This window comes from Anabrus simplex, chromosome 13 (genome assembly GCF_040414725.1).
Source record: "Anabrus simplex isolate iqAnaSimp1 chromosome 13, ASM4041472v1, whole genome shotgun sequence".
Taxonomy (NCBI): Eukaryota; Metazoa; Arthropoda; class Insecta; order Orthoptera; family Tettigoniidae; genus Anabrus; species Anabrus simplex.
This window is the reverse complement of record NC_090277.1, coordinates 506,448-527,123: the sequence shown is the minus strand read 5'-3', so window position 1 is coordinate 527,123 and position 20,676 is coordinate 506,448. Positions and strand designations below refer to the sequence as shown.

Below are 20,676 nucleotides of genomic sequence, written 5' to 3'. Positions count from 1 at the left end.
AGGCACCTATGGAGAGCAAGGAACCAGGCGCTAAAGGCCCGAATAAGAGGTCTGAGGTTGGAGGTGACAAACGGGCGATGGGTTAGAGTACATTCAGTGACGAAGCTAAAGGAGATGGACGAAAACGACAGGGTTGAGGGTGGTGAGATGACAAGGCAAGATGGGAGGAAGAAAGAAGAAAAGAAGAGGAGGAGAGACGTGGCAGGAGAGGAGAGCATCTCAGAAGAGAATGGGCAGTGCAGACGGGAGACAGAAGATCAAGATAGTGAAGTGGACGGTGAGAGTGAGCAGCAAGAAACTGGAAGAGTAGAGTGTAGTGTTGCAGTGAGCAAGAATGGACAAGGGAAGGTGGATTCAGAAGTCCAGAATAGTGAGGGGGTGAGTGGGGGTGAGCAGCAAGAATCAGTGAGAGCAAGGTGCAGTGGTGTAGTGAACAAGAAAGGACAAGAGGAGACAGATCGACAGGAAGGTAAAAAAAATATGAGTAAAGTCAGAAGTAGGAGCTTAAAAGACATATGGGGAAAAGTACGTAAAGGGATGGAAGATACAGAGGACATGGAACGGTATAGGTTGGTTAAAGAAGGAGGAATGGAGATGAAGGATGAGAGGTCGATAACTACTAGAAGTAAGAATAGAGGGGGAGACCTAGAAGGGAGGGAGGGAAAGTTATAACTATATTGGAAAATAGGATGTGTGAATATTGAGGGACTAAGGAACAAATTAGGAAACAAGAAAGTTCGGGAAGTAATTGAAAGTTTTGATTTGTGGCACTCTTGGAGACGTGGCTGGAAACAGGGAGGGAGATTTAATGGAAGGGGTTTGTGATAAAATATAAATATAGAAGAAAAGAGAGGAATAAGGGACGAGCACCAGGAGGGATGATAGTTTTAATTAGGGAAGAAATTAGTGAAAGAGTAGAGGATATAGAGACCGATATGATGGAAACCATATGGTTGAGATTGAATATAGGAGGGGGTGAGGGAAGGAGGAAGAAAATAAATCTAGCTTTTGTTTACTGCCACCCTAGTAATTCAGCATATGCAAATAAATATTTTTTTGAAGAGTTATTGGTAGATATTGGTAGGATAAGGGGAATGTTTCCAGGTGAAGAGGATATGTTGTTATTCGGGAATTGGAATGCGAGAATAGGGGAACAGAGCCCAGTTTATAGCAGGGAGGATGGAATGTGTTTGTTGGAAAGTAGAAGGAGTGAGGACAAAATTACAAATAGTTATGGAGAGAAGCTCCTAGTGATGTGTGCTGTGGGAAATTTGTATATTCTAAATGGGTGGATAGAGGGTGACAGGACGGGGAAATTGACATATGTTACTGAGAAGGGTGGTAGTGTGATAGATATGGTTTAAAGTTCGGAAGGGATGATTGAGGAAGTTGTAAGAATGGAAATAAGAGACTGGATTGAATCACACCATTTCCCGGTGAGGGTTATGTTGAAAAGGGGGGAAGAGAAGTGTACAATGAAGGAAGATGAGACAAATGATAAACGAGGGAGTGCTTATAATAAGTATAAATGGACAGAGAAGGTGGGCCGGGATTGGAATAGGGTAGTAAAAGAGGAGTTACAACTTCTGAAATATGGGTGGGAAGGGGCGTTAGAAGAGAATAATAGTGATAAAGCCTTGGAATTGCTGCTACATCCAATAAAGATAATAGCGCAGAAGGCGAAAGCTAGAAAGGGAAATAAGAAAGAGGGAGAAGAATGGTTTAATAGGGAGTGTAAAGGAATGCGGAGGAAGGTGATGGACGCGTTAGGAGAATATAGAAGGAAAGGTGGGAGCCAGGAAAGGGAGTTTTTCTGTAGATTGAGGAAGGAGTATAAAAAGAAAATTTGTGAGACAAAAAAGACGTGGTTAGAGGAACAAATGGAAGCCATAAATAATGACTGCAAGACAAATAATTTTGAGAAAGTTTGGGATAAGATTAATAAAATTATTAAGGGTGGAAGGAATATAGAGAAAATGAGTATTGAGGAAGTGCAATGGGTCAGACACTTTGATGAATTACTAGGGAAAAAGGGGGATGAAAGATGGAGAGGTTCGGGAGAAGAAGTAATTTGGAGGAATAGGAGAGTGGCAATTTATGACCTGGATAAAGAAATCACAAGGGAGGAAATCCTGAGAGTGATAAGCAGAGCCAGAGCGAAGTCGGCCAGGGGGTGTAATGGTATAAATAACAAGTTTTGGAAGGAAATTAGCAAAAATGAGATAATGATAGAGGGCATGGTTAAACTATTCAATAGGATATTTCAGGGAGGTAATTACCCTAAGGAATGGGAAACAGGAATTATATGCCCTATATACAAGGGGAAGGGTAGTAGGAACAATGTGAACAGTTATAGAGGTATATCTCTGTTAGATTCTTTGAGTAAAATATATACTGGGGTGTTAGCGAACAGAATAAGCGGGTGGGTGGAAGAAAATGAAATTTTGACAGATTACCAAGGGGGATTTAGGAAAAAGAAAAGAACAGTGGATAATATAATGATAGTAAAGACTATTCTAGAAAAGTATAAGAATATGGCTAGAAGTACGGTTTATGTAGCAGCAATAGATTTTGAGAAAGCTTTTGACAAGGTGAATAGAGAGGCCCTATTAGAGAAATTAGGCAGGCTAGGGATTTTGGAGAAGATGTTGAGGGCAGTGGAAGGAATATATAGGGTTGTCAGGTTTTGTGTAAAATTGGGAGAAGGGAGACTGAGTGGACCATTAGAGTCCAAGGTGGGTTTAAAACAAGGATGCAAGTTATCGCCAATACTGTTTATTTTATTTATCAACGATATTTTAGAGGGGTTTGGGGCAGAAAATTGGGCTGTGCCAGTAATTAATGGTTTAGAAGTACCTGGACTGATATTTGCGGATGATGTGTTATTGATGACGCTAACTTCAGGGGCGATGAATAGTGCCTTAAAGTCAGTGACGCTATTTGCGAGGAAATGGGGATTGAGAATTAATGGAAATAAGTCTAAAATATTAGTAGTCCAGGTGGACAAAAGAAGAAAGATAGAAGGTAATTGGGTAATTCAGGGAGAAAGATTGGAACAGGTAAGGAAGTTGGAATATCTAGGAGTTATTTTTAATGATAAAGGAACTTGGAGTGACCAGATCAAAAGGGTGAAATATAGAGGATTGGCAGCCTTAGCCTCAGTCAGAAATTTGCTAGTCAAATACCCGGGGATCAGTTATAAAACACTGAGGCTAGTGTTCAGGTCGGTAATCTTTGGGAGGTTATTATACGGCGCAGAAGTTTGGGGGCTGGATGAGAAAAGAGAGGAACTAAGAAGGATTGTTAGTAGTTTTGCTAAGTTAGTAATGGGCTTACCGAGGTGTACAGCAAATGTAGGGGCGGAATTAATGTGTGGGGAGGATTTGGAATCAGAGGGTGTGAAAAGAATAGTTAGATACTGGATGAATTTAAAAAGACAGGAAGGTGGGAGGGTATTACAGGCAGCGTATGCACAGCAATGTAAGAGCATGTATAAGGGTGGATGGTTAGAAAAAATAAAGGGATATTTGGAGAGGATAGGATTAGGACACCTGTGGGGGGAGGTTTGGTTGAAGACAGAAGTGAGAGGGATGAATATACTGGAAAGGAGAATTAGAGATATCCATAGGCAGAAATTATTGGGGGAAAGCAGACTAAGAAACTCGCTGACTATTTTGACGAAAATAGAGGAGATAGCAGGGTTGAATATTAGATATGTCGATAGGTCAAAACGGTATGGGATGATGTGGTCTCTTTTAGGTTTGCAAAGGAATACAGGGTGGATACAGGGGAGGGATAAGACAAGGTGTGTACTTTGCGGAGATGTGAATGATGATTTTCACTTGCTAAGAGACTGTGAGGTAACGAGGGGGTTAAGACATGGATTATTGAGTGCCGAGCATCGGGAAATATTGGGGAGAGGGGATGAGAAAGCAATCCTGAGATGGATTATTAAACAATGGGAAAAAGGGGGTGAATTGAACAGGTATTTATGTGCGACAAAAAAGGCCTGCGAGAGTAAAATGAAGGAGAGTGAGTTAGAGGGTGGGCAGGGGAATAGGCGGATGGAATAGTTATCTATATAAGGGAAGGGGATAGTATGATAAAATTCTAATGGATTAGGGAATATAGGGACCGAGTACTTAGTTATGTGGAGTTGGGTAATGATACAGGATTGCATGGTCTGTTTGTTTTAAAGTTAGCTGGAATGCAAGTGCTGAAATGCTGAGTGTTGTTGTTTGATTTATTGATTAGGTGTAGGTCAGGAACAATAATGTGACGCAAGTACAGAGCACAGTAAGGACACTGGATGAATATGTTTGAACATTGAGTGAGTGACTGCTACAGCTAATGACTGCTAGAAGAATACTATACTATTCTTATTATTATTATCCTTATCATTATCATTATTATTATTATTATTATTATTATTATTATTATTATTATTATTATTATTATTATTATTATTATTATTATTATTATTATTATTCTTTATTATTTATTTTACTGTGCATGTGAACATGTATAGGGGCGAAGTCGCCTGTTATGTTCAATAAATGTATGAATATGTATGAATAAGTATTCTGAGTATCTTATATTATAGCTCCTTCCAGTCTGTCCAACATAAGAAAAATTACAACAGTACTATACAGAGGAATCTTGTGAGACATCTACCAAGTGCCAGATGGAAAGCACTAAATGAAAATTCCACAAAGGAAGCATGGCCTTTATTTCTCACTGCAGACACTACAAAGTTAATTGTGCATTATAGCAACCTCAAATTTTTCAGATGCATAAAAGAGTCACCCATGAAAGAGATGTTCATGATACTGATTAAACGATGTAGAATTCCCTACATTTGTAATTAAAATAGTGCAATAATTCTTATGAAAATAAATACAGAAAGCTTTAATTAACCAATTAGATCTGGAAATGTACTATAAAGGTTACATTCCATTTATTTTGTGCGTGAGTTAAGTTTCTACCATGTGCCCACTTCTGTCCCTAGTGAACTGATTCCCTGTACCAGCTTAAGTAATAAAATTATATATTAAGTTAATAAATTCCATGTAATGCTTTTCAGTCATCCTGAATCTCCAATAACACTATGTTCTTATGATTTTCTTGAATTCAGCTTATGCTCCTCCTTATCATGTCCGCCCTTCTTTTCTTTGGGGGCTGTATTTAATATGTATCTGTCTTCCCAATGTTATTGTATACTATCTTCTTGAGTTTGTTGTGTAGATTGCCTTTTGTTTACTGGAAATACATTGTTAATAGGAACTGATGTGTCTGTGATGGTGGGCATAAATTTATTTCCTTAGCTGTGGGAAATGTTGGAAGTTTTTTTGCAGGATTTAGATATTATGAGCTTCTCTTCATGATATTATTCAATTATAAATATTTTTTCTACTAAATAACATTTTTATTTATTTGTTCCTTTTTTCTTGATTTCAGCGACTTGGGAGCTTAATAAGGATTCTCTGACATTTTAATATTCATCAGATTATGTTAAAATCCAACTGTCTTCAACTATATTTTATCAAGGGATCCCTAATCATTATCTTAATTTAAAGGAAATTCATTATTTTCATCATACTTATCAACTTGTCATTAATCATGTCATATTTTGCTATTTCAAATGTACTATTGTAGTTATTTTAATTTATAAAATCTATTTTTAAGGGTAATGGGTGATCTCAAATCTTCCATTCAGGCAATGATACAGAACTTATTACAATTCATTTTGTGTTCTTGTTCACACCCTCTTTATTCTCCAGGGAATGGGTCTGTTTTGACCATCACTTCAGTTAGGTATTTCTGGAGTTTGGATGCCTTCAAAAGGTACGTCTGTTATATGATGTTCCTTGTACTAGTGAGTTTTCTTGTTTTCATGTTTATCATGTGATGAATTTCTTACGTTTTGATGTGCTCTGTTTTGCTTGTCCTGCATTGTACTGCCTCTAAATATGTTCTTGACACACAGAAGCAGTGAGGGGTAACATCATAGCACGTAGTGCAGGGGTGTTGCAAAATAATGCTTTAGCATAAGGGGTGATACTGTGTGAAATTAATAAATGAAGGAAGAATATAATAAATCAATTATAACTTCTTGCTGTGAAATAGAAAAAGTAATTATGCCTGTTTTCTTCCTTTATTACCAAGAAAATATTTTGCTCCTAGATGGTTTCTTGAGGAAAAGTTCAATGTATCAAAATAAAAAATGAAAAGATATAGTAAATCTACTGACACAAGGCCGACGCCTTCAAGTACCACTAGACTGGGCCAGAATAGAAACTGAGTTAATTAGCCTGACATTTCTCTCGCACTTTTTCCTCCATACCCATACCTCTAGTGCCTCCAATCTTCTCTCATCTCCCTTTCTCAATGTCCAAGTCTCTGAACCATACTGGACTGTCATTATGTTCATCCTATTATGAGTTCATTTTCACATAACTATTGCACCTTTTGTGTTTGTCCCGTGTTTCTAAAAACTTGCCTCCTCTATTTTATCTTTCCTCCCTATTTATCTTGCTTCCTGCTTTAAGACAGATCTGCCAAGATAGCACCTGAATGAGTGTTCATGCCCTCCTTCACGCTGAAGCAGGGAAGGAGAACTCGTCGGGGACAGAGAAGACATGGATGTAGAAGAACTGGGATTGATAAACTCTCCTATCATGTGTTCCCCTGTCTCCATCTCTGCCTTTATGAGTTGATTTGATAATTGTTTTTTTTTTCTTTCCAATGCTTATTCATCCATCTTTGATTGCCATAGATTAGATTCAAGACAAACCAACAAGTGACTGCTCCCACTATCCCTGTGGACTCCCAAGCAGCCTTAAGTGTGATCTCAAACAGACCCAGAATGCATCTGCTTGCCCTTGCAATCAGTAATAAAACCATTCATGTAAATAACCTCAATAACATTCACTGGCTTAAAGGGCAAGAGGAACTTTGAGGGAATGAAAGAGCAGACATCAAAGCTAAACCTGCACCCAGCTATCTACACACCATTTCTGATAGTACAATACCAATGACAAGATGCAGGAAGTTACTGAAACAAGGAAAATCCATAGCCTGTTGCCAGTCATTCAACTGGGTCACAAATGAAATGAATGATGCTGGCATCTAGTGGCAAAGATAGCGACTGGGCTGGCTGCCAAAGCCTGTTGCCCTCCTTTGGGGCAATTATCAACGACTGACAGATGAAATGAAATGATATTGGAGTGAAAGATTACAGGAAAAGCCAGAGTACTGAGAGAAGTGCCTGTCCAGTAAAAATCTTGTATGGATTGACTGGGATTGGTAGCACAGAACCCTGCTGTGAGAGGCCAGCATGCTGCTGCGTGAGCCATAGAGGCTTTTACTGAAAAAATATTACACCAAATCTAGACTGAAACATTTATCAACCCACAGAATGCTCTGCACACAAAACTATTCATTCCAAGTATCTCCCATAGACATTCTGTATATTTCATGCCTAATTATGTCCACATGCAATTCTTTATAAACCAAGGCTGCTTTAGGTCACCGCTTCACAGAATAAACATAATTACTTAACCAGTGTGTGACAGCCCAAAGAAAACAAAACAAATGTCTCACCACATCATGAAAGAATGAACCCTCTTTGCAAGGGAATATCCTACTCTACCATAGTCTCTTCACCTATCTCATTAGCAAACATCACATTAAAACTCCCACCATTTCAAGCTTCACCATATCAATCTTTTGTAAGATTCAAAAATAATATGACTGCACTCTAATATACAACTATGTAAATACCACTGGTATATCAACACGTGGTATACTTTACATGTGCTAAATTAAACAGTAAAAAAACAAGACCTGTCATGTTTCCATCTCCTGCCAATATAACATCATTACAATACTAAACTATTAGCAATATCACATTTACAATATAGCAGGTCAAGTTGTTATCATTATCAAAGGGTATAGAAAGGTCCACCATCTATTCAATACTATTAGATTAATATTATATCTTATATAATTGGTACTTGTTTTGACCTTGCTACATTAGGTCATCTTCAGCCTTAACCCTTTCCACTCGAATTATTTGTAAGTCCTGATTTCTCCCAACTTGTATTTATTTCTGTCAGCATTCTTCATATTTTAAAACCTGATATTAAGTACTGGTTGTAACAATATATACAGGAAGGAAATAAAAAATTAATAAATGTATGGCATTTACAGGACACAAAATCATGTTTTTTGCTTTCTTAATGGTATGTCTTGGGTGCATGGAAGCATTCAAAGTAAATGCCTGGATGGAGCCCTGCTTGCTTATCCAACCAGTCTTCACTAAAATAATCCTACATTTCTGCCTTATTGTTCATATCCATGTTGATAATTATACCTATAAATGCCTTTAGCTCTTCTAATGTCACAGCGTTCTGAAAAAGTGGAGTATTTTGCTGTATTTTCACTTCGGCAAATTTGTTTGTCTCATGGACAATAGAGGTTATCAACTAATCACTAAAAAATAGCTACCAGTACTCTAGTTCTATTTTAGGTCTATTGCCACAACTTACGAATCCTCTGACTAATCTGCATACCAATAAAAAATTGCATATTGGTATGTCTTAAGTAAAACCTAAATCTACAACAGTGATGAAATGTCTGACTACACACTTAAAATAGAAACTAAAATAACACATTAAAACTGTTGAGACTGGTGCTGGACTATGCCAATATCCTTATAATAACCAAGTATTCTTGAGTCTTGACTTGATGTTGGAGCTGATATCCATTGTCTCTATAATAGACACATTTGATCTACAATTCATGAGTAACAATTTATATTTATTTTGTCTTAACACTTGCTTTACGTCACACAGACACAGATATGTCTTACGGCGAGGATGAATAGGAAAGGCCTAGGAGTGGGAAGAGAGCAGCTGTGGCCTTAACAAACATACAGCCCCAGCATTTGCCTGGTGTGAAAACAAGAAACCAAGGAAAACCACCTTTAGGGTAGCTGAGAGTGGGGTTTGAACCCACTATCTCCCAGATGCAAGCTCATGGCTATGCACCCCTAACCACATGACCAACTCACTCAGTAAACAGTTTATTTATAGCTTTGAGAGGGACATTCACAACCTGAATAAGTGGCCTTTCCATCAGATGTAACGATCTATTGTTTTAATACAGTGTGAAGTGAATGCCCCATGTTCCTAGTAACTTATGTGCACTCAGAACCAACATCTGACTGGCTGCCAAGAGGGAGCAGAGGCATATCTACCTTTAATATTATTAATCTAATGGTATCACTATTTACCCTTTGATAGTGATCAATTGTCAATACGGACCTTAATGAAATTCGTAACTTATAAGTTGATATCATCATTGATTCCATGTCATGCAAACTAGCTGTATGGATTTTGAAACACTAAGATGACAGAAATTGTTTATGCAAGAGGCTCATATATTTGAGCACCTTTAATATCATCAGGGTGAAAGAGGATTTAATATGACACCTTGAAACCAGAAGGCAAGCCCTCCACAACCTGAGCCACTCAGACTGCCATTTTTCCCGACAAGAGTTACAAAGCAAAGGGAGATGAAGAGAAACCCACTTCTTCCTCAAGACCTAATGAATGAATTCAGCTTTCAGACATGCTGTGCAAAATAAAAGATGCATACTTTAAATTCTGTATTTATGTAATAATTAAAAAAATATTTAGTCAATCTGAGATTAGTATACAAATATATATATATATATGCCTTAACAAAAGACAGCAAGATAATCATTCACTTCCTGATCAACAGATAAAAGTAGAGTTATGTAATCAGTCAAACTCAGATGACAGCTAAGGGTTTAATTGTAATCACTATTAAGTTATCTGGAATGATACTTACACATGAAGTATTTGAGGTTTCCTCAAAGCAGATTGGTTCCTCTTTGATTTTTCCTACCAAGTCCATTTTATATAGTGTGTGATGGTAGACACGGTTTTGGAATGTAGATTGCTTCCACAGTCCTTGCACTGAAACATAAGCAACCAACACTATTATTGCTGTTTTGCAGTCAAACCTGTAGTTTTAAGTGACTATTGATATTGTGCACAGGACCTCCCATTTTACCTGGAAATTCAACTCCAGGGGTAAACAATTTTACTGAAAGAACATCCCACACCCAAAGATTGGGACCAATTTGCACACCCCTTGTGAAAATCCTGTGACTATGGAACTTACATATCACACACTACACTGGGATTCTAATGACTGGATTGATGTACTTTTCATATAATCCTATCCTGTGCTCCACTGTAGATGTACTCTAATTTGTTCATTATATCTTGTCCTCTACACCACAAATGACTTTTTTTATTTAGAGTTTCTTTTACATCACTCTGGCACAGATAGGACTTCAGGCATTATTGCTAAGAGTGGGAAGGAAGTGACCGTGGCCTTGAGTAAGGTACAGCCCCAGGACTTGCCCCACTTCTAGCCTTTTCCTATCCCATTATTACTGTTCCGAGGTTACTGTGGAACAGCAGAGGTGAAAGAAGGTGCGGGCTGGAATAGGTCTCAACTACAGAATTAAAGTTAATTTAAAACTTTAACAAAGGTTATATTTTCTTTTCAAAATCAACAAATAACTGATAACAACAGTCAACAATCCCACTAGGTGAAATAACAACGTAAGGCAGGTACAAAATAATTTTTCCAGTTTCAGGGTTTTTTTTACCAGGTTTTGGGCTTCGAGCCCCACACTCACAATCTTTTAGCGATTAGCTCAACTTTACCAAGTTACCAAATGTACAAAGGGGTAGAAAATCCCATCATGCAAAGGAGCAGTAGCTCCTACTTACAATGTTAAGGAAAAGAGCATACCAGCTCTCAATTTTACAAGCCTCTCAAAGGCTACAACAAATTTCACATTCAACTGCCCTTAAGGCATCCTTATAAATTAACAGGGGTAACTAGTACACAACCTACCGGGTCCTTCGCAAAGAAAAAAAAACAACAGGTTAAGTTACTGGCCCAAAGTACAGAGAGGACTGGAGGCGTGAAACAGCACTCCTAAATACATTTCTTTTTTAAAACCTAAGTGACTCTAGGTCGATATACAGGGGCTAATCCCAAGCTAGGGAGGTGACACATATGAGAAAACTTTAATGCATAAGGAAGAGAAGAAACGGTTATGAAAACGTAGTCACCCCAATTTCAAAATGAAGGGGAGTTCGAGAGGGTGAAGCACTCTCTATCCCCGCTTTACAGTAAAAGAGATTTGAAGTTTTTACATACACAGAAAAGTTAATTTACATTTTAGAGGAATAGGTTACATATTAAAAGTTTTGAACCCTCCCTGAGAGTAAACTGCTGAGCTAGCAAGAAATGAAGATGTTAACAGGCCATTACCTTGTAGATGAACTGCTGCTTGAAGAAAGAGGCGCTTCCTGCCCCCTGCTGCATACTCATACACTGAGAAAGATGTTACTGAAGTGGCAGCGAGACAAGAAAATCAGAAGTTTATATATCCTCGTGGAACATTCGAGATCTTTCATGAATGATAACAACCCGCCCACAAACTTTTATTGGCTAACAGCAAAAACTAATACACAAGACGATGAAGAAACACCTTATTGGTGGGAAATTAATTACAGAAATTTATGATTGGCTAATTTCAAAACTGGCGGAAGGAAAGGATTTATACTGCCAACCCTCAAACCACAGAACAAAATTTAGTAAAGACAAAACTTATGAATACATAATTTCTTCAAGAAAGTCATTCCATTGCACCAGAGTGCTTACTCATAGTTTTTAGTAGAGACATCAGGTAGAGAACGCCCACACTTCTTGATCCATTATAAACAAAAACACATCAAAATTCACACGGAGCCCTCCTCGGAGAAAGTGCTGAATTAATACAGTTTTTAAAGTTCAGTTTTTCTCCTGTAGAGGAGTTTCAATTGGCGCACAATTTAAATTTGCGGGGTCGGGGTGTACCAACCGGTACAGACCTCCCCCCCCCAAAAAAAAGACCTTCCAAGGGTGACACAGAAAACAGTTGAAGAAAATTATTTTCCAAAGCGAAGTCCCAGATGGTTGTAGATAATCTGACATCAATTAAATTTCAGCCGCATTTGAAATAGATATGTATAAGAATTTTGGAGGAGACCTTAGGAATTTTCTAAGTCTTTAGCAGAATTTAAGCAAAAACCTTTTAAAGTATCTAAAACTCCTTTTTTTTCTTGTTTGAAGTAATTAGTCAGGAGTTAGTTGAACTCCGGTTTGAGAGTGTCTCTGTTGTAGTTATTCAAATTTTCAAAGTGGTAGTATGCCGAAACAAAAAACATTAATTCTTACAAGGGATCTACTGTGAGTCCATCATGGTTGGTCTGCAGCCGAAATGCGTTAAATGCAGATATAAAATGTCCCAGTAACTGTTACATGCTGCTTGATCTTGACGGCAAGTCCTGCCGCCGCTGCCGATGTATCACTGAGGCCGACGGACCCCTCAAATACGCAGTGATACGCCTCTCCCGCTACTATGAGAGGGGTAGTCGTGGCGAAGCACGCCGCACACGCGACGATTGTTTACAGTCCTCGAGCAGTTTGCAGGTGGTGCGCCGCACATCAGCCTCGGCCGGGAGGAGGACTCCGGCTCGCCGTATACAGGTTGACCTCACTGGAGTGGAGTGGGCCCATACCCCACCTCAGTGGTGGTACGGCGCCACACGGCTGCGGGGGCACTGAAACATTAAGATCTCGGCGACAGAATTTTTGTAGAAGTATAATGTTTTAGGGTACGGTCTTGGAGTTGAGGCTGAGGGGCCAGCGGCATGGAACTTTTATTTCATTATGCCACTAGTGTGGTTTAGCAGGAGACGGGAGCGTGGTAATGGCCGGATGGAGAGGACAGCAGAGTAACCTTTGAGGGGGTTTTACAAAATTGATACAAGGCAGATTCAACCAAATGAAAAAATATATAAGGGGCATAAGGCCTTAAAATGAAACCAAAAATATAACCTTCAGAATTCTTACAACATTATAAAGACAAGGTTAGCCCGGAAATTGCACAGGTTTCACCTGCGACAGGTGAACCCTAAATATCCTCTCGGTGTCTGGATTGCTTAGTAACAACGTCACCGGGGTAAGGAAATCTAAAATGATGCACGGCCCATGAAAACTGGGGGCAAGCTTGCCCGCGGGAACAAAATTCTTGACCATAACCTGGTCGCCTACCTTCAAATGGGTGGGTCTCCGTCCACGATCATATCTTTCCCTAACCTTTTCATGAGAAACTTTAAGATTGCCTTAGCCTTCTTCCAAAGATCTCTAATATTATTTGGATCTATTGTCTCCGGCAGAATGTCACTAAGAGACCAAAGGTTAGAGAGCGGCGTGTTGGGTACAAACTTAAACATCAAGGAAGCTGGAGTAAACTTATGAGATTCATGAACCGCCGAATTCAAGGCGAAAGCTAACCAATGCAGGGACGAGTCCCACCTAGAATGATCATGATGATAGGCAATAAGAGTCGACCTGAGATTACGATTGACCCTTTCAGCTAGAGATGGTTGAGGATAGTACGCAGAAGTAGTTACATGCGAGATGGCTAGATCAAAACAAAATTTACGGAAAAGATTCGAAGTGAAAGCTTTAGCGTTGTCGGACACGATATACTGACAAGGACCAAAAGAAGCAAAGATAGAATTTAAACAGGAAATGGTGGACTGAGCAGTAGCTAGCTTAGTCGGATATAACCATGAGAATCTAGTGAAGCCAACTACACACACAAGAATGAACTTGTTGGCATTCCCCATTGACTGGGGGAAGGGTCCGACGTAGTCGATATACAGACGTTCCATTGGGCGCGATGCTTGATGAGAAGACAATAGGCCTACGTTGGTGGACATGGTGGGTTTACTAAGCAAGCAAGATTTACAAGCCTTTACTAGTTCACGAATTTCACCGTGCATAAACATTTCACGGATCTTTTCACGAGTTTTGAAGATGCCTAAATGCCCCCCCAATGGGGTCTCATGATAGTACTTGAAGATCATGGGCACACGAACGGCTGGAACCACCACTTTTATCTTATTATCATGCCGCGACGGGCAACATAAAACACCATTCCTCAGTACATAAGGGACGACATGTTCCCCAGAAGAAAGGGTTTCCATGATAGGGGCCAGCGTTGGATCTTCACGTTGATATTTTTCGAGATCCCTAAACGACATGGGAGCATCTGTTAGAATGGCATTAACCACAGGTAGTATGGACTCGGGAGGTGAAGAACTATCAACCTGATCGGAGGTCTCTACATCATTAGAAAACATACGGCTTAGTCCGTCAGCAACCACGTTTTCAGTTCCTCTAATATGCCTAACGTCAAACTGGAAGGCAGAAATTCGGATGGCCCACCGGGCTATACGACCAGTACGACGCGGCCTAGCTAGGACCCAGCTTAAGGCTTGGTTATCCGTTTCCAAGTCGAACTTGACATGTTCCAGATACAGGCGGAAATTTTCTAGAGCAAACAAGACAGCCAAACCCTCAAGTTCATAGATGGAATACTTGGCTTCTTGAGCCAAAAGTGTCCTAGATGCGTAGGCGATGGGTCGCCTCCCTAGTTCAGTCCCTTGAAGAAGGACTGCTGCCACCGCCGACGACGACGCGTCGGTTTGGACGATGAATTTCTTAGAGAAATCGGGCATAGCGAGGACAGGGGCATTACAGAGAGCTAATTTGAGGTCTTCGAAAGCGGCTTGTTGAGAAGGCCCCCACTCAAATTTGACGCCTTTCCTACGAAGAAGGTTCAAGGGCGCCGCTCTGTTAGCGAAGTTAGGAATAAATTTCCTGAAGAAATTCACCATGCCAATGAATCTGGCAATACCTTTGATGTCCTTAGGAGGTTTGAAATCACGGATGGCCTGTGTTCTAGAATGATCCACTGCGACGCCATCGGGCGATACAATATGCCCTAGAAATGACATGGAAGGCTTAGCGAAGGCGACCTTGGACAACTTCACAGTTAACCCAGCCTAACGAAGGCGATTGAGAACTTCTTTCAGATGATCTAGGTGTTCTTCGAAGGTCTCCGAGAATACGACGACATCATCAAGATAGTGGTACACGTACTCAAACTTAATGTCGGAGAAGACCCTGTCTAGTAGCCTCGTAAGCACAGCTGCTCCCGTGGGGATCCCGAAAGGCAAACGGTTGTACTAATAAGTAGTATAATTGGATGGTTCTGGCGCCTCCTCCCGCAGGAAATTTGAATTCTGGCGGGAAATTTGAATTTTGGCAGGAAATTTGAATTTTGGCGCGAGATTTGAATTCGTAAACAAAGCCACGTGCTTCTTGACAGCTGTCATCCACAACAACGCATCGCTAACCTCACTGCTGCCATCTTGACGGGCCTAAACCTCAGTGGTACCAACTTAACTAGCGCGAGGTAAACAAAGCCACGTGTTTTTTTGACAGCCATGTGCTTTTTGGCAGACAACAACGCATCGCTAACCTCAGTACTGCCATCTTGACGGGCCTAAACCTCAGTAGTACCAACTTAACCTAACTAGCGCGAGGTAAACAAATCCACGTGTTTTTTGACAGCCACGTGCTTTTTGACAGACAACAACGCATCGCTAACCTCAGTACTGACATCTTGACGGACCTAAACCTTAGTGGTACCAACTTAACCTAACTAGCGCGTGGTAAACAAAGCCACGTGCTTTTTGAGAGCCACGTGCTTTTTGAGAGCCACGTGCTTTTTTGACAGCTGTCATCCGCCATCTTTCAACTACAGAGCACTGTGCTGCCCTCTTTATCGTAGTAGACGAAAATTCGTCACCTGTCATCGGCAGTGCTGCCATCTTGGCGGGCCTAAACCTTAGTGCTACCAACTTAACCTCACTAGCGTGAGATAAACAAATCCACGTGCAGCTGTCATCGGCCATCTTTAATCCAGAAAGCACAGTGCTGCCCTCATAGCTACTTACCTTTGAAATGTGGTACGTCACAGCTGTCATCCGCCATCTTGCATCTGAAACCTCAGTGCTGCACTCTTTAGCTAAATACCTTTGAAATGTAGCGGCGGCAATTTGAAAAATTCTTTATGCTCTTGTTTGGAAACAAACCTATGCGCTTTTGTTTGTCAGCTATCATCCGCCATCTTTAATCCAGAGAGCGCCGTGCTGCCCTCTATGTGGTGGTGGTAAATTCTACACGCTTTACAAACCCATGTGCTTTTCTGACAGCTGTCAACCGCCAGAGAGCACCGTGCTGCCCTCTTTGTGCCGGTGACAAATTCCACGTGCTTTTTGACAGCTGTCATCCGCCATCTTGCATCACAAACCTCAGTGCTGTACTCTTTAGCTAGATACCTTTGAAATGTGGTGACGGCAAATTCCACGTGCTCTTGTTTAGTAAACAAAGCCACGTGATTTTTTGACAGCTGTCGTCCGCCATCTTTAATCAATAGAGCACTGTGCTGCGGGTAATTTCGTCAGCTGTCATCCGCCATCTTTAATCCACAGAGCACCGTGCTGCTCTCTGTAGTAGCGGGTAATTTGAAAAGTTCTGTTAGCTGTCATCCGCCATCTTTAATCAAGAGAGCACCGTGCTGCCATCTTTAGCTAGATACTTTTGAACTGTGGTGGCGGCGAATTCCACGTGCTCTTGTTTAGTAAACAAACTCACGCGCTTTTTGTCAGCTGCCATCCGCCATCTTACATCGCAAACCTCAGTGCTACACTCTTTAGTTGAAAAATGGTGGCGGATAATTTAAAAAGAAAAATTCTACAGCAGCCATCTCTCGACGCTAATTGCACAAGATGGTGGCTATACATGACTCCTTAAAGGTGCTTATGCGAGATGATCGCTATACATAGTTTCTTAAGAGACGCCCTTGGGATACTTGCACAAGATGGCTAGAGACGCCCCCCACCCCTGAGGATGCTTGCGCAAGATGGCGGACGCAAGATGGCGGCTATACATAGCTCTTTATGAGACAGCCAGTACTCGATACAACATGTGATCACAACATAGTTTGATGTGTTCAGAACACAAAATAAGTGATCAAGACTAGAATCGAACACTGTACTCGATGTCGTTAACTTCAACATGTGATTAAAACATTGTTTGGTGTGTTCATAATACTACATAAGTAGAATCGAACGCTGTACAACATGTTAGGGGATACCTTTGTTCTAAGAAGATCAGATTGAAACATAACAAGACTAGAATTGAACACTGCACTCGATGTCGTTAACCTTAACATGTGAACAGAACATTGATTGATGTGTTCAGATCACTAAACAAGTAGAACCGAACACTGTACAACATGTTAGGGGATACCTTTGTTCTAAGAAAATTAGATTGAAACATAACAAGACTAGAATCGAACATTGCACTCGATGTCGTTAACCTTAACATGTGATCAGAACATTGATTGATGTGTTCAGATCACTAAACAAGTAGAACCGAACACTGTACAACATGTTAGGGGATATCTTTGTTCTAAGAAGATCAGATTGAAACATAACAAGACTAGAATTCAACACAGCACTCGATGTCGTTAACCTTAACATGTGATCAGAACATTGATTGATGTGTTCAGATCACTAAACAAGTAGAACCGAACACTGTACAACATGTTAGGGGATACCTTTGTCCTAAGAAGATCAGATTGAAACATAACAAGACTAGAATTGAACACTGCACTCGATACAACATGTAATCAGAACATTGATTGATGTGTTCAGATCACTAAACAAGTAGAACCGAACACTGTACAACATGTTAGGTGATACCTTTGTTCTAAGAAAATTAGATTGAAACTAACAAGACTAGAATCGAACACTGCACTCGATGTCGTTAACTTTAACATGTGATCCGATACAACATGTTAAGGGATACTTTGTCCTAAGAAAATTAGATTGAAACATAGCAAGACTAGAATCGAACACTGTAAGAACATTGTTTGATGTGTTCAGAGCAAAAGTACAACCTCAATGATTTACCTAGTGTAAAAATCAAAAACACACACTGTGCACATATCGCATAGCTATCTCGCCTATCACTTGCCTAGTATGAAAATCAAAAACACACTGTGCACATATCGCATACCTAACTCGGCAACACTTCAAATGATTTGCTTAGTACGAAAATAAAAAATCTATACCGCGTAGCTAACTCGTTCATCGCACTGCTAAGACGCTTAGTAATTGCGAATACACTGATATATCTCATACGAAAATCAAGAAAGCACACTGCGTAGCCAACTCGCTCGGTCACTCTATTAGTATTTGCAACACGACTAGAACACTGATATACACACGGATAAGAATGTTGCGAGATACTACATACTTACATGTTTTTTTTTTTAAATATTGGGGGTGAAAGATCATAAATTATATGTACACATGTTGTCTCCTCCAAGTTGTAAGACGAAATAGACGCAGTACTGCGAGTTTCCGCTATAGCTGGCGAACGGAAGTAGCATGATATCTCAGCAAAAAAATACGCGTGAGCTTGCATACACGCAAGTCAGACACAATGATGGATACCGCGATTCAAATCCTGGCAACTTACGCCGTCAGGAAGGGCATCCGGCGAGCATCTAGCTGTAACACCCCGATTCTCATGTTAGAAAGAGCAACTTGTTGTAAAACATTCTTAATCCCAGTTCTTTGACGTCAGGAAGGGCAACCGGTCGAAAACAATAGTGAATGATGTAAGAGGCTAGATACTGCCAGTTTTGCGTCAGGAAGGGCAACTTGTCTTAAAACAAATTCTTCTGATTTAAAATCTTAGCTTTGCGTCAGGAAGGGCATCCGGCTGTAAAACAATAGTTCATGATACAGCGATTTAAAATCTTAGTTCCTGCACTAAGAAGAGCATCTAGCTGTAAATCCCCGATTCTCGTGTTAAAAAGAGCATCTAGTTGTAAAACAGATTCTTAATCCGAGTTCTTTGACGTCAGGAAGGGCAACCGGTCGAAAACAATAGTGTATGATGTAAGAGGCTAGATACTGCCAGTTTTGCGTCAGGAAGGGCAACTAGTCTTAAAACAAATTCTTGCGATTTATAATCTTAGTTTTGCGTCAGGAAGGGCATCCGGCTGTAAAACAATAGTTCGTGATACAGCGGTTTAAAATCTAAGAAGTGCATCTAGCTGTAAAACCCCGATTCTCGTGTTAAAAAGAGCATCTAGTTGTAAAACAGATTCTTAATCCCAGTTCTTTGACGTCAGGAAGGACAACAGGTACAAAACAATACTGTATGATGTAAGAGGCTAGATACTGCAAGTTTTGCGTCAGGAAGGGCAACTAGTCTTAAAACAAATTCTTGTGACTTAAAATCTTAGTTTTGCGTCTGAAAGGGCATCCGGCTGTAAAACAATAGTTCGTGATACAGCGATTTAAAATCTAAGAAGTGCATCTAGCTGTAAAACCCCGATTCTCATGTTAAAAAGAGCATCTAGTTGTAAAACAGATTCTTAATCCCAGTTCTTTGACGTCAGGAAGGGCAACCGGTCGAAAACAATAGTGTATGATGTAAGAGGTTAGATACTGCCAGTTTTGCGTCAGGAAGGGCAACTAGTCTTAAAACAAATTCTTGCGATTTAAAATCTTAGTTTTGCGTCAGGAAGGGCATCCGGCTGTAAAACAATAGTTCGTGATACAGCGATTTAAAATCTAAGAAGAGCATCTAGCTGTAAATGCCCGATTCTCGTGTTAAAAAGAGCAACTTGTTGTAAAACAGATTCTTAATCCCAGTTCTTTGACGTCAGGAAGGGTAACCGGTCGAAAACAATAGTGTATGATGTAAGAGGCTAGACACTGCCAGTTTTGCGTCAGGAAGGGCAACTAGTCTTAAAACAAATTCTTGCGATTTAAATATTACTTTTGCGTCAGGAAGGGCATCCGGCTGTAAAACAATAGTTCGTGATACAGCGATTTAAAATCTAAGAAGTGCATCTAGCTGTAAAACCCGTGTTTAGGGTGATTCATTTGTCGGATGGAGGTGATCCTACTGTTGCATATTACATTCTCAGGTAGTTTCGAGGGCGTGCAAAGAGCCAGCATTAAGTAAGGGCTGTTGATGGGGACGTTAAACCTTGTGCAGACTCCTTCGAAAATGATTGTGAGTACAAGATCTTGATAGTGATTCATCTGTCGGATGGAGGTGATAAGCTGTGTGCAGGCTGAGGGCGTGCAAGAAGCCAGCATTAAGTAAGGGCTGTTGATGGGGGTGTTAAACCTTGTGCAGGCTTCCCAGAAACTGATTGTGAGTACAAGAGTGTTGAGGGTGATTCATTTGTCGGATGGAGGCGTTAAGCTGTGTGCAGGCTTCATAGGTAGGAGTAGGCTATGTGCCGGTACCGGGTTTTACCCTCTCCCTACTATAGTATATTACATTCTTGGGTAGTTTCGAGGGCGTGCAAAAAGCCAGCATTAAGTAAGGGCTGTTGATGGAGGGGTGTTAAAACTTGTACAGGCTCCTTCAACAGGAGTAGCCTAGATGCCGGCGCCGTGCAGGCTCTTTCGATAGGAGTGGGCTATATGCTGGCACTGTGTTTTAACCTCTCTGTACAATCATGATATTTTATGTTAGGAGCTTACACGGGCTGAATGCTACTCAGCTAAGAAGACGTTCCGAGAGTTACAAGTAGCTTATCACCACGCAGTGTCTTCGTTCAAGGTT

General features: G+C 40.4%; 1 protein-coding gene across 1 annotated transcript in view; it reads right to left on the bottom strand.

Moving 5' to 3' along the window:
* LOC136884840 (uncharacterized) overlaps positions 1 to 20,676 on the bottom strand; it is a 120,870-nt gene that overhangs the window by 80,713 nt on the left and 19,481 nt on the right. The window contains exon 2 of the mRNA XM_068230149.1: positions 9,877 to 10,004. Within this exon, the coding sequence (XP_068086250.1) occupies positions 9,877 to 9,942 (66 nt within the window). The 5' untranslated portion in view covers positions 9,943 to 10,004. The remainder of the gene's footprint in view (positions 1 to 9,876; positions 10,005 to 20,676) is intronic.